Source organism: Schistocerca gregaria, chromosome 7 (assembly GCF_023897955.1).
Source record: "Schistocerca gregaria isolate iqSchGreg1 chromosome 7, iqSchGreg1.2, whole genome shotgun sequence".
Lineage (NCBI taxonomy): Eukaryota > Metazoa > Arthropoda > Insecta > Orthoptera > Acrididae > Schistocerca > Schistocerca gregaria.
The window spans coordinates 474824640-474837287 of NC_064926.1; the positions used below are offsets into that span (position 1 = coordinate 474824640).

At 40.5% G+C, this 12648-nt stretch overlaps 1 protein-coding gene across 2 annotated transcripts in view; it reads left to right on the forward strand.

The window, feature by feature from the left end:
• LOC126281293 (uncharacterized) overlaps positions 1-12648 on the forward strand; it is a 153267-nt gene that overhangs the window by 90690 nt on the left and 49929 nt on the right. For both annotated transcript variants that reach the window (XM_049980120.1, XM_049980121.1), the window contains exons 7-8: positions 571-768; positions 11749-11840. In XM_049980120.1, the coding sequence (XP_049836077.1) occupies positions 571-768; positions 11749-11840 (290 nt within the window). The remainder of the gene's footprint in view (positions 1-570; positions 769-11748; positions 11841-12648) is intronic.

The following is a 12648-nucleotide window of genomic DNA, read 5'->3' on the forward strand; positions in this document are numbered from 1 at the left end:
TTCTTCTTATTTCAACATCCACTCCTTAATTTTGGACATTCTTTGTACAGCATTCAAACTTTTCATCTTATAATTTAGATCAGTTACTAGTAACCTGTGGTCACTATCCAAGTGCTCACTTCGTATGACTTTAGTGCCTCTTACTTTTCCTTTTCTAGGGCATGAGGTTTGTGTGTGTGTGTGTGTGTGTGTGTGTGTGTGTGTGTGTGTGTTAGTGTTAGTGTTAGTGTTAGTGTTAGTGTTAGTGTCAGTCTTTTCATTGTGCCCATCTGCAACTCAAAAACAGGTCACCTTTACAGTGATTAGCAATCTTTTTTTCCTAATATTGTTGAGGTTTCCCACCTGGAGTTTCCATTGTTACATTCTACCAGAACTTTACTAATATTCAAAAACGTTATGCTGTTTATATAATGCTGTCAATTAAGTGAAAATATTGACTTAGTTACGGAAGTTGAGCATTTAGATTTTATGCCTTAAATCTCAAAAGATGTACTTTGTTAATCATTCATGTATGCATTTTCCACATTAATAATTGGTTAAAAACTTCTGTGACCTCATGTGATGTTGCAGACCCATTTTCCAATTCGGGAGATGAGCTACCTTCACCAATTGTACCTGGTAACTGTCCAGATACAAACCATGGATACCAGTCAGATCACTCAGATCATTCCTCAGGTGACAGCCGTGCCAAAAGTTCTCGAAGTTCTGTTCGGTCAAGCTGTAGTAGCAGTCCCTATGGCTCAACAAATTTGCTCAGTAACGTGAATGGTAAGAACTTTTCTAAAATATAAAATAGCATTCTCATTGCCACAATATGAAGTGTGTGTCCCTTTTTTTTTCCATAAATTTTCTAAGAAATGTATATGCTTTGTGGGTGTGGGTGGGTGTGTGTGTGTGTGTGTGGGGGGGGGGGGGGGGGGATGGCTCTATCACAATCTGCTGCCCCGCCCCCTCCCCCAACACACAGCCACACCCACGTGCCCCCTACACACACGCGCACACACACACGTTGCCATTATTCATAGTGGTATAAATACCAATCTGTAGATGCGCTAGAAACTGACATTACATTTTCTGCTGTACTCGTGACATGATAACTTACCTTAAAGCCTTCCTCATGGAAAGAGAGAACATAGTTTGTGTGCGCATTGATGCGTGAAGTATTAGGTGTTCAGAAAATAGGTGGGAGGTAGGGGTGTAATGCCATCTACGCATTTGCTATGTTTTTTCTTGATTAACTTAGTGAACACCCACATCTAAATGGATACTCAGGGTTCATCAAACCACCTTCACAATTCTCCATTACTCCAATCTCGTATAGTGCATGGAAAGAACGAACACTCATATCTTTCCATACGAGCTATGATTTCCCTTGTTTTATCATGGCGATAATTTCTCTCTATACCAACAAAATATTTTCGTATTCAGAGGAGAGAGTTGGTAATTGGAATTCCATGAGAAGATTGCTCCGCAGCGAAAAACGTCATCTGCAAACAACCTAAGATGGCTGCACAGATTGTCTCCCAAATTGTTTATATAGATAAGAAACAGCAAAGGTCCTGTAACACTACCTTGGGGAACACCAGAAATCACTTCTGTCTTACTCAAAGACTTTGCAAGAATGACTACAAACTGTGACCTCTCTGACAGGAAATCACCAATCCAGTCACATAACTGAGACAATATTCCAGAAGCACGCAATTTCACTACAAGCTGCTTGTATGGTACAGTATCAAAAACCCTCCGGAAATCCAGAAATAAGGGATCAATTTGATATCCCTTGTCAGTAGCACTCAACACTTCATGCGAGTAAAGAGCTAGTTGTGTTTAACAGTAATGATGTTTTCTAAAGAAGAGAGAAAATACTTCATTATCTGGACAGAATAATAGCCAGCAGGAATATTAAGGAACTTCTAAAAAGAAACACAGAAAACAGGCTGTGACAGTGTATGGCCATACTTGCAGAATATGTTCCACTCTAGGGGAAAACTTTTTATATGAACAAGGGTCCAGAGAAGTGTTATTTCTATGTTAAAATTCATTTTCTGTAAAACAGATCTAATGCTAGAGGGATACAGCTGCACATCCAGGATGCAGTGCAGCACTTGATGGATGTACTGTACAAATGCTAACAAACACAGTTTAAATGTTTCATATAGGTAGGATTAAAGTAGTATGCTGATAATTCTTTATCTGTACAGTTGCCATGATTAATTCACTATTAAGAGTTCTAGAAAGCGAGTCCTAACAAAGAAATAAAAAATTTCTGGACTTTCGTCCATGCAACATATTTTCTTCTTCCATTTTTTAGGAATATATCCTGAGAGTTTGTCTACTACTTTTTGTTACGTCCTGTTTATTACTGAAGCTGTTGGATGTGATCCTAATGTTTCACTTACAGTAAAGCAACACCCAGGCTGCCTAGTGTTCCAACCCAAGTATCATTAATCTGCCATGCAGATTCAGTCCGGGTCTGCCCCAGTTCCCTGTGTTGAATGTTAGTGCACTGTGTGTTCAGCTATACAAGCAAGTCTACCAGTGAAGTGACAGGCTGATAAACTATAATTAAAATGTGCTGATACATACTCTTATTAAAAGTAAGGAACTCATTAGTCTCTGGCTAAATTTGTATGGCGTTCCTCAGGGGACTTCTTTAAAAATATTCATGTTGAAAAGTTCAGCATACATAGGAAATGAATAGGGTGTTAAAAGGATTACAGAAGGAGGTGCAGTTCAGTCACAACGCATTTGACCTGAAGCAGTGTCTCAAGTATGAAAGAAGAAATTTCATCAATCGAAATGAAACAAGAAAAGAAATGAAAAACCTTCTAAACAACAGTGTAGTTAGGGGATGTGGTAGCCTTGGATATAATACGCCATCGCTGCAAGATGAAATGTTATATACTTCTAGGCTACACTAAGGTGACAACTCATGGGACAGCAATAATGCACATTTACAGATGGTGGTATTATCATGTATACAAAATATGAAAGGGCAGTGCATTGGCGAAGTCGTCGTTTGCACTCGAGTGATTCCTGTGAAAAGGTTTTCGATGTAGTTAAGGGTGCACAGCAGGAATTAACACTGTCAGTGCAGAATGGTAGTTGAAGCTAGATGGATGGGACATTCCATTTTGGAAGTCATTACAGAATTTAATTTCAGAGGTCCGTGGTGTCAAGAATGTGCCGAGAATACCAAATTTCAGGCAGTACCTCTCACTATAGACAGCGGAGTGGCTGATGGCCTTAATTTAATGACAAAGAGCAGTGGCCTTTGCACAGAGTTGTCAGTGCCAACATACAAGCAATACTGCATCAAATAACAACAGAAATCAATGTGGGACTATGAGGAACATATCGATTAGGACAGTGTGGTGGGATATGGCTTCAGTGAGCTACAGCAGCAGATGACTGTTGTGAAAGCCTTTACTAACAGCACGAGATTGCCTGTAGTGCCTCTGCTGGGCTTGTGACCACATTGGTTGGACCCTATATGACTGAAAAACTGTGGCTCGTCAGAGTCCTGATTTCAGTTGGTAATAGCTGATGGTTGAGCTAGTGTGTTGCATGGACCCCATGAAGCCATGGACCCAGTTTGCATAGCAAGGCACTGTGCAAGGTGGTGTCGGTGGCGGTTCCATAATAGTTTTAGCTGTTTTTGTATGGAATGGACTGATCATTGACTGGAAATGGTTATGTTCAGCTACTTAAAAACCATTTGTAGCCATTCATGGACTCCACGTTCCCAAACAACAATGAAATTTTTATGGATGGCAATGCATCATGTCAGTTGGCCGCAATAGTTAGCAATTCTGAACAATCTGAGTGAATGGTTTGGCCATCCAGATTTCCCAACATGAATCCCATTGAAAATTTATGGGACATAATCGAGAGGTCAGTTGGTGCACAAAATCCTGCACTGGCAACACTTACACAATTCTAGAGGGCTATACAGGCAGCATTGCTCAATATCTCTGCAGTGAGCATCGAATGGTTCCAGGTGCTGTATGTGGCTGACACTGTCGCTGAGCCAGATGATGTCACCTGTCCTGTTTTAGAGGAAACTACTCAGGCTGCAAGATCTGGGCAATTGCAGAGGGTGGAATTATTGGTAGTCGGAGCACCAACATTAGGCGTGTTATGGGGCCCCTTAGGGACTTCGCTAACAAGGAGTGTAAGAAAACCAGTGTGCACTTAGTGTGCATACTGGGTGGAGTCATTCCAGATGTGGAAAGGGTCCTCCCAGATGCCATGAAGAGCACAGGGTGCAGCCAACTGCAGGTGGTTGCTCACATCAGTACCAATGATGTGTGTCACTTTGGATCAGAAGAGATTCTCTCTGGTTTCCAGTGGCTAACAGAAGTGGTAAAGGCTGCCAGTCTTGCTTGCAAGATGAAAGCAGAGCTGACCATTTGCAGCAAAGTCGACAGGACCAATTGTGGACCTCTGGTACAGAGCCGAGTGGAGGGTCTGAATCAGAGGCTCAGCTGGTTCTGCGACCGTGTAGGTTGCAGATTCCTCGACTTGAGCCAAAGGGTGGTTGGGTTTATGGTTTCGCTGAATAGGTCAGGTGTCCACTATACACAGGAGTCAGCTACATGGGTAGCAGGGGCTGTGTGGCGTGGACTGGGCAGTTTTTTAGGTTAGAGGGTCTTGGGGAAACACAAGAAGGGCTTCAGTCACAAAGGGTTCAGGCTGAACACAGGAAGAATGTAGATACAGGAACCATTGTTATAACAGTTGTAAATTGTCATAGCTGTGTTGGGAAAGTACCAGAGCTCCAAGCGCTAATCAAAAGCATTGATGCTCAAATCGTTGTAGGCACTGAAAGCTGGCTAAAGCCAGATATAAGCTCAGCCGAAATTTTTGCGAAGTATCTAATGGTGTTCCGAAAAGATAGGCTAAACACAGTTGGCAGTGGCGTGTTTGTTGCTTTCAGAAGTAGTTTAACTTGTCGCAAAATTGAAGTAGATACTTTCTGTGAATTAGTATGGGCAGAGATCAATGTTGGCAACCAGAGTAAAATAATAATTGAATCCCTTTACCGACCTCTCAGTTCATATGATACAGTTGCTGAAAGGTTCAAAGAAAACGTGAGTTTGATTTCAAACAAGTACCCGACTCGTACAATAATAGTTGGTGGTAACTTTAATTTACCCTTGATATGGTGGCGAAAATACATGTTTAATTCCAGAGGTACGCATAAAATATCATCTGAAATTGTGCTAAACGCGTTCTCTGAAAGTTATTTCAAGCAGTTAGTTCATGATGCCACGCGAATAGTAAACGGTTGTGAAAACACACTTCACCTCTTAGCAACAAATAATCCTGTGTTAATAATGAGCATCAAAACTGATATAAGGATTAGTGAACACAGGGTTGTCATAGGGATATTGGAAATTGTAATCCCCAAATCCTTGGAAAATAAGCAAATATACCTATTCAAAAGAAGAAGATAAATATTCACTTGATGCCTTCCTGAGAGACAATCTCCACTCATTCCAAATTAATAAAATAAGTGTAGGCCAGTTGCGGTTTAAATTCAGAGAAATAGTATTGGCAGCAATTAAGAGATTTATTCCGAACAAACTAACCAACTATGGAGCTGATCCTCCTTGGTACACAAAATGGTTTATAACACTGTTGCAGATACAACAAAACAAACATGCCAAATTTAAACAGACACAAAATCCCAAAGATTGGTGATCCTTTATAGAAGCTCAAAGTGTAGTGCAGAGTTCAATGCGAGACGCCTATAACAGTTTCCACAACGAAACTTTGTCTCGAAACGTGGCAGAAAATCCACAGAGATTCTGGTCATATGTGAAGTACGTCAGCGGCAAGAAACAATCAATGCCTTCTCTGCACAATAACAATGGAGATACTGTCGAAGACAGTGCCGCCAAAGCAGAGTTACTAAACACAGCCTTTCAAAATGCCTTCACAAAAGAAGATGAAGTAAATAGTCCAGAATTCAAATCGAGATAAGCTGCCAACATGAGTAACATAGAAGTAAATATCCTCAAAGTAGTGAAGCAACTCAAATCACTTAATAAAAGAAATACTGACCGTACGACTTATCTTAGAAAATATATTAAGGAAAGCCAAACATACATTTCTAGCATTTGTAGACTTAGAGATGACTGGAATACTCTCTTTCAAATTCTGAAGGTGGCAGAGGTAAAATACAGGAAGTGAAAGGCTATTTACAATTTGTACAGAAACCAGATGGCATTTATAAGAGTAGAGGCATGAAAGGGAAGCAGTGGTTGGGAAGGTAGTGAGACAGGGTTGTAGCCTATCCCCGATGTTATACAATATGTATATTGAACAAGCAGTAAAGGAAACAAAAGAAAAATTTGGAGTAGGTATTAAAATCCATGGAGAAGAAATAAAAACTTTGAGGTTCTCCAATGACATTGTAATTCTGTCAGAGACAGCAAAGGACTTGGAAGAGCAGTTGAACGGAATTGACAGTGTCTTGAAGGGATGATATAAGATGAACACCAACAAAAGCAAAACGAGGATAATGGAATGTAGTTGAATTAAGTCTGGTGATGCTAAGGGAATTAGATTAGGAAATGAGACACCTAAAGTAGTAAACGAGTTTTGCTACTTGGGGAGCAAAATATCTGATGATGGTCGTAGTAGAGAGGATATAAAATGTAGACTGGCAATGGCGAAGAAAGCGTTTCTGAAGAAGAAAAATCTGGTAACATAAAGTTCAGATTTAAGTGTCAGGAAGGATTTTCTGAAATTACTTACATGGAGTGTAGCCATGTATGAAAGCAAATCATAGCCATTAAACATTTTAGATGAGAAGAGAAGAGAAGGTTTGGAAAGGGGTGCTACAGAAGAATGCCGAAGATTAGATGAGTAGATCACCTAGCTAGGAGGTACTGAATAGGATTGGAAAGTATAGCAATTTGTGGCACAACTTGACTAGAAGATTGGATTGGTTGGTAGGACATGTTCTGAGGCATCAAGGGATCACCAATTTAGTATTGCAGGGAATCATGGAGGGTAAAAATCATAGAGGGAGACCAAGAGATGAATACAGTAAGCAGATTCGGAAGGATGTAGGTTGCAGTAGTTACTTGAAGATGAAGAGGCTAGCACAAGATAGAGTGGCATGGCGAGCTGCATCAAATCAGTCTCTGGACTGAAGACCACAACTACTACTACTTTCATTTATACCTTATATTTACTTGTTGTGTTTAACACACTAATCAGCATTAATATCGTCTTACACATGATTGAAAACAGTCTGACAAAGTTAGGATAGTTTCTCAACCTCATGCCTGTGCATAGTATGTTGGTAGCACTTTGTCACCTTGCCTGTTATGCCGCGCAGCAGATTTTAAAACTGTGTGGATCAGCATAATGAAAAGGTGAGGCGCTTCGCTCATATTATCCATGACTGTACACCCCCAACTGTCCTAGGTCTACAATAAATGAATTATCTGAGAAGTAAAACTTGATGAGCCTATTGTAAATTCAAGAGGAACTTTAGATTCCTTTAGACAGATAAATGGCAGATTTTCATCATGTTGTAAGCAGCTACTTTGCTACTCTGTTCTCATACTGACCTGTGACAAGCATTGTTAGCCTTTCAGAACTAGCATCAAAGCCGTGAAGTGGCACTTTGTAGCTCGTTCATCGAGATTGTCGTCTGCATCTGATTTGCTTGTGTATTTAATGTGGTGCTACCCCACACAAGAAGCCATAAATGGTACCTTTGTAATGTAATGGCACAAGCATTACTAGGAGGCTAAATACTGCTCATAAGAAAAAATGTGAACATCACTTAAACTTTAGGGGCTTATTACACTGAATTTTGTTACCTACTTATTACATGCCTATTTGGGCTAATTGATGGTCCTTTCGCATGCAGACAGCACAATATCAGTTTTGGGGAAATCTTGTCTACAGTAGTGGTTCACCTTCTTTTTCCCCTTATTTCACTTCCCTTCTTTCTTCTTTTTGCCTCATTGTGTGGTTGTACATTCTTTTTGTACACTAATGTTGCAGTTGTGCTCTATCATGTGCATAGGGGTGTATTAGGACACAGTGGTGAAAATGCTACTGTCGACCACATCTCTGTTGTGTATTTATTCACACTTAAGGAAAAACAGCAGCAGCATCATAAAAGACATTTGTTAATGGCAAGTACAAACATGGGGAATCTACAGTGTTACTGTTGTAAAGAAATATCACCACTTACAATTACAGTACCAACAAAAATGAGGAGGAGGAGGAGAAGAATCTTCATATAATACACAGAATCCACAATAGTGGCACTTCACAGGTCACACCACAGTTGCCTCGGACTGGCCCTGAGCTGTCTCATATGCCAGATTTTGGCCTGGTGCCGTCAGAAAAATCCAGATGAGTGCCATTTTAGTAGTGCCACAACACCAGCAGACAGCTTACACAAGCTGCTTGATTTACGTAGTAAGGTCAGGTAGTGTCGTTAAACGGCTATTTACGTACAGTAGCAAGTCTAATAAATGTCCATTCACATTTAGTCAGTGTGTGCACGTTATCAGTTTACATGACACTGCACAAGTTCTTTTGTGTGGTTCATTACAAAATTTTGTTGCTTTAAATTCCTTGAAATTCTGTACACAATTTACAGGATTTTTATATATTTAATACTGTTATAAACAGCAGCATAACTGTTATATTTTCATCTGTATTTTTCCTGCTGTAATGATAACTTCAGTCGTAAGTGAATAACTTGTGTATTAGGTAGAAAGTAATCTGTAATCTTCTCACATAGGCCATTCATTATATTGTGTGTCTACTGCTTTGTTTGTGATAATATATCTTGAAAACTCTCCACTTATATTTAAGTGTAGCTTGTATTACTGTTAGGTCTAACGCTATCCTCTCTTATGCATTTGTCATAGTGCTTCACGAATGATACAGCTTGTGAACATATGTTGTCACACATGAATAAACATACTCATCAATTTAAAAATATCAAAGTGCAAACTATTCTTAATATTTCAAAACTGTAGGGAAAGTGTTGAATCCCAACTTGGTATGACCAACGCATTGTAACATAAGTGGGCATTATCATCTAAATGTATTGCGCTGAGTGGGTAGCGATGCTTCTGATAGATGGTGATTTCTGCAATTGCAGAATGTGACAATATCAGACAAAATTAATCATGTCTTCCCTGAAGAAATTACACAAACCCATCTGGGGCTCACAACTCTTCAGTGAGTACGTGCTTGACCAACATGGGCCCCCCAGCCCGTGAAGTGCTACTTCCCTTTCCATGCTGAAAGCCCGCCGTTCCAATGTTCTGTCTCCCCCTCTCCCTTTCCATTGGATGGTCTTCTTGATGCTGACCACACTTGGATTTGGTTTATGAATTTGAACATTCATTTTTTTTCTCTTTTGTTCCTTCACGCATCCTTTCATCCTAAAATACCTGGTTGGCATTGTTTGGTTTTGACATACTATTCCTCTTCCACATTTGCTGAAATGCAGATTGTGTAGGGAGTTCACCCAATGCAGTGTATATTGCACCATTGCACATTTCTCTCTCTGCACCCTACCTGTCTGCCAATAGTAATATGCCCAAAATCTAACATGATAGCCATTCCGTTGTGGCAGGTTGCGGGTCAGTGGACATAAAGTACGTGCACAGTGGTAGTCCCCTGACCACACAAGGATCACACTGTTAGTGCCTAAGCTGCAAACTCCCAACATAGGCTAGGGTATGTGCCCTTCATGCCTAGGGCACAGAGACTCCAGGGAATTGAGCAGTGGCCAAGTAGCCATTGCTGAGTTTGGGTGGTGCCCACCTGCGGAGAAAGCCCTGTGCAGAATGGGTGGCACCTTAGTGGATGACTCCCACATGAAGTGGATTAAGCATTCTTCAAATGTTGGCCACACTGCCCAGCAGTTGTTTGTGAAGGAAAAGATTCTTACAATGCAGAGAGATATGACCCCTTAAATCTTCCCTTTCTTGACTCTACCGTGGGAGGAATGTTGGACAAAGATAGTTTGTTCTAGGATCGATAGGAGTTCCTTCTCGGCCCAAAGCCATTGTTCTTTGTTGAACACCTTTAAGACAGATTTGGGGAAGTAACATTAATTTTGAAAATGAAAAGAGCTTATGTCCCAATAAAACAGCAACCCCTACTCAGCCACAGGTGCTACTTACCTGTGACAAGCTGGATGACTTTCCTATAATTATCATCCACCCATGAGAGTCTTTATAGGATAGACGGTTTCGTATTCCACCACAATCTTCTTTTCACACCGATGACAAGTTACATACCAATTTGGAGTGATAGCGTGTGCATTTTGTCCATGTCCAATGGGATCCAAGGACAACGGGGTTGATTGTGGGGTCTTCTTCTTGGCCTTTGAAGGTGACTCATTGGCAAAAAAGGTCAAGGGGATACTGTATCAGTGTGGTGTGAAACTGTAGGTAACTGTAGGTAACCCCAACCCATGTGGTGCTTCAAATTCATGATATTAAAACGTGTCTTGCATTGTAACACAGTCCCTATCTGTAGGGAAAATCCAAGACTCTTGAGTGACTGACATATCAAGAGACCAAGAAGTGATATAATTGTTTGCATCCTGTGTGTGTGATTATCGTGTAGGTTACAGCTAAGAAGACAGATTATCGTGTAGGTTACAGCTAAGAAGACATGATGCTCTCCAGCAACAGTATCCTTCCCCTTTGTGCATTTTGTGATGATTGCATCCCCTCTCCTGGCGGTTTAGGACCCTTGTCTTACTGCTTCCCCCCCACCCAGTTTGGAAGTGCTGACTACCTACTCCATGGGAATGTCGATCTCTGACCCCCAGTCAGAGAAGCATCACTAAATTTAGCAATTCTGGATGTGTGGGATGTCATATTGTCCTGCTGGAATTGGCTCAGTCCATCAGAATGCGCAATGGACGTGAATGGATGCAGGTGATCGATCAGACAGGATGCTTAAGTACATGTCACCTGTCAGATTCATATCTAGGAATGCAGGGTCTATGGTTTCATGAGGTTGTCTGTACACAATCAGCAGTCCAATGTCGGTGTTGACAGGCCCAGGCGAGGCATAAAGCCTTGTGCCCTGCAGTCATCAGGGGTACAGAACTGGGGCTTTGGCTCCGCAAGCCCATATCTATGTTGTTTCATTGACTGTTTCACATATTGACATTGACTTTTGTTGATGGCCTAGCATTGAAATCTGCTGCAATTTGTGGAAGAGTTGCACTTCTGTCACATGGAACGATTCTCTTCAGTCATTGTTGGTCCCATTCTTGCAGGAGTTTTTTTACAGCCACAGTGATGGAGATTTAATGTTTCACCAGATTCCTGACATCCATAGTATGCTCATGAAATGATGGAAAATCCTCACTTCATCGCTACCTCAGAGATGCTGCGTCCCATAGCTCATGCGCCATCTATAACACCACATTCAAATTCACTTAAATCTCGATAACCTGCCACTGTAGTAGCAATAACCAACCTAAAAACAGCACCAGACACTTTTTGTCTTCTATAGGCGTTGCGGATCTCAGTGCCGTATTCTGCCTGTTTACATCTCTCTGTATTTAAATAGGCATGCCTATACCAGTTTCTTTGTTGCATCAGTGTATTAATCTCATTAATAAGACATGGTCATTGGAATTTTGCAGCTGTTGTTAAATTAAGGCTTACTATTAATTTCAACAAAGAGTACATATATGTCGTCATATTTTCTATTTTCTGTTTGGTTTAGACAATGTCACATATCAGCATCCAGTTGCTTTGCAGAGTAGAGTATCGACAAGTGTTCCATCAGCTCAGCATCACACCATACAAAGACCAACTGTGAGTATACTGGAACATCATCTGCAGCCATTATGGAATTTCTGTTTGATGTAATTGACTATTTTAATTGATGTTTTGTAGTAGTAGTAGTAGTAGTAGTAGTAGAAGTAGTAGAAGTGAAATCAGGAAACTGATATTATTTGGTCTTGCATAATTTTAAGAAATGCACTGTTCAAGCAAGTTGCGAAATTGTGATTTTTGTGCTTGTGTAATATATTGTGACAATCGTGAATATACATGAAATACGACAGTGACTCAAATGAGATACAGTCCATAAGTGGCAATAATCTCTGATTCAGAGCTACAAATATTCATAAAAGGGTTGATGAAGATGCAAATTAATTAATTAAAACAACACAGTTTCAAATTTAATTAATTGTCTCAATTTGAGACATGTACAGTAAATAAAGTGGATATGAATGGGTCACATGACTAGTAGACCTGAGCAGTTGTCTAGTTACTAAGCCATTCATTTCATAAAAAATAATGTTAGAATAATGTTGCAAGGATAAATGAGTGCTTAGGCATTGGGCAGAGATTGGACAGTGACTTCAGAGCCTGAAGTTTAACGTTAGTGGTGCACCATAGGCAGTCACCATAATATAGTGAGGATGGACCAAATGCATGCAGGAAGCAATTATTCTGGTACAGACCAGGATTACAAGAGGTAGTTTGTGGCTTGATTGGCTTCACAGGAGTCTGTAGAGCAATGTCACACAACATGGGTCTCTCAAACCTCTAAAGTTGTTCAGAAAAACTACAGATTCAGTGCTGGATCTGACCTAAGTAGTGCAGGTCACTAGCTATA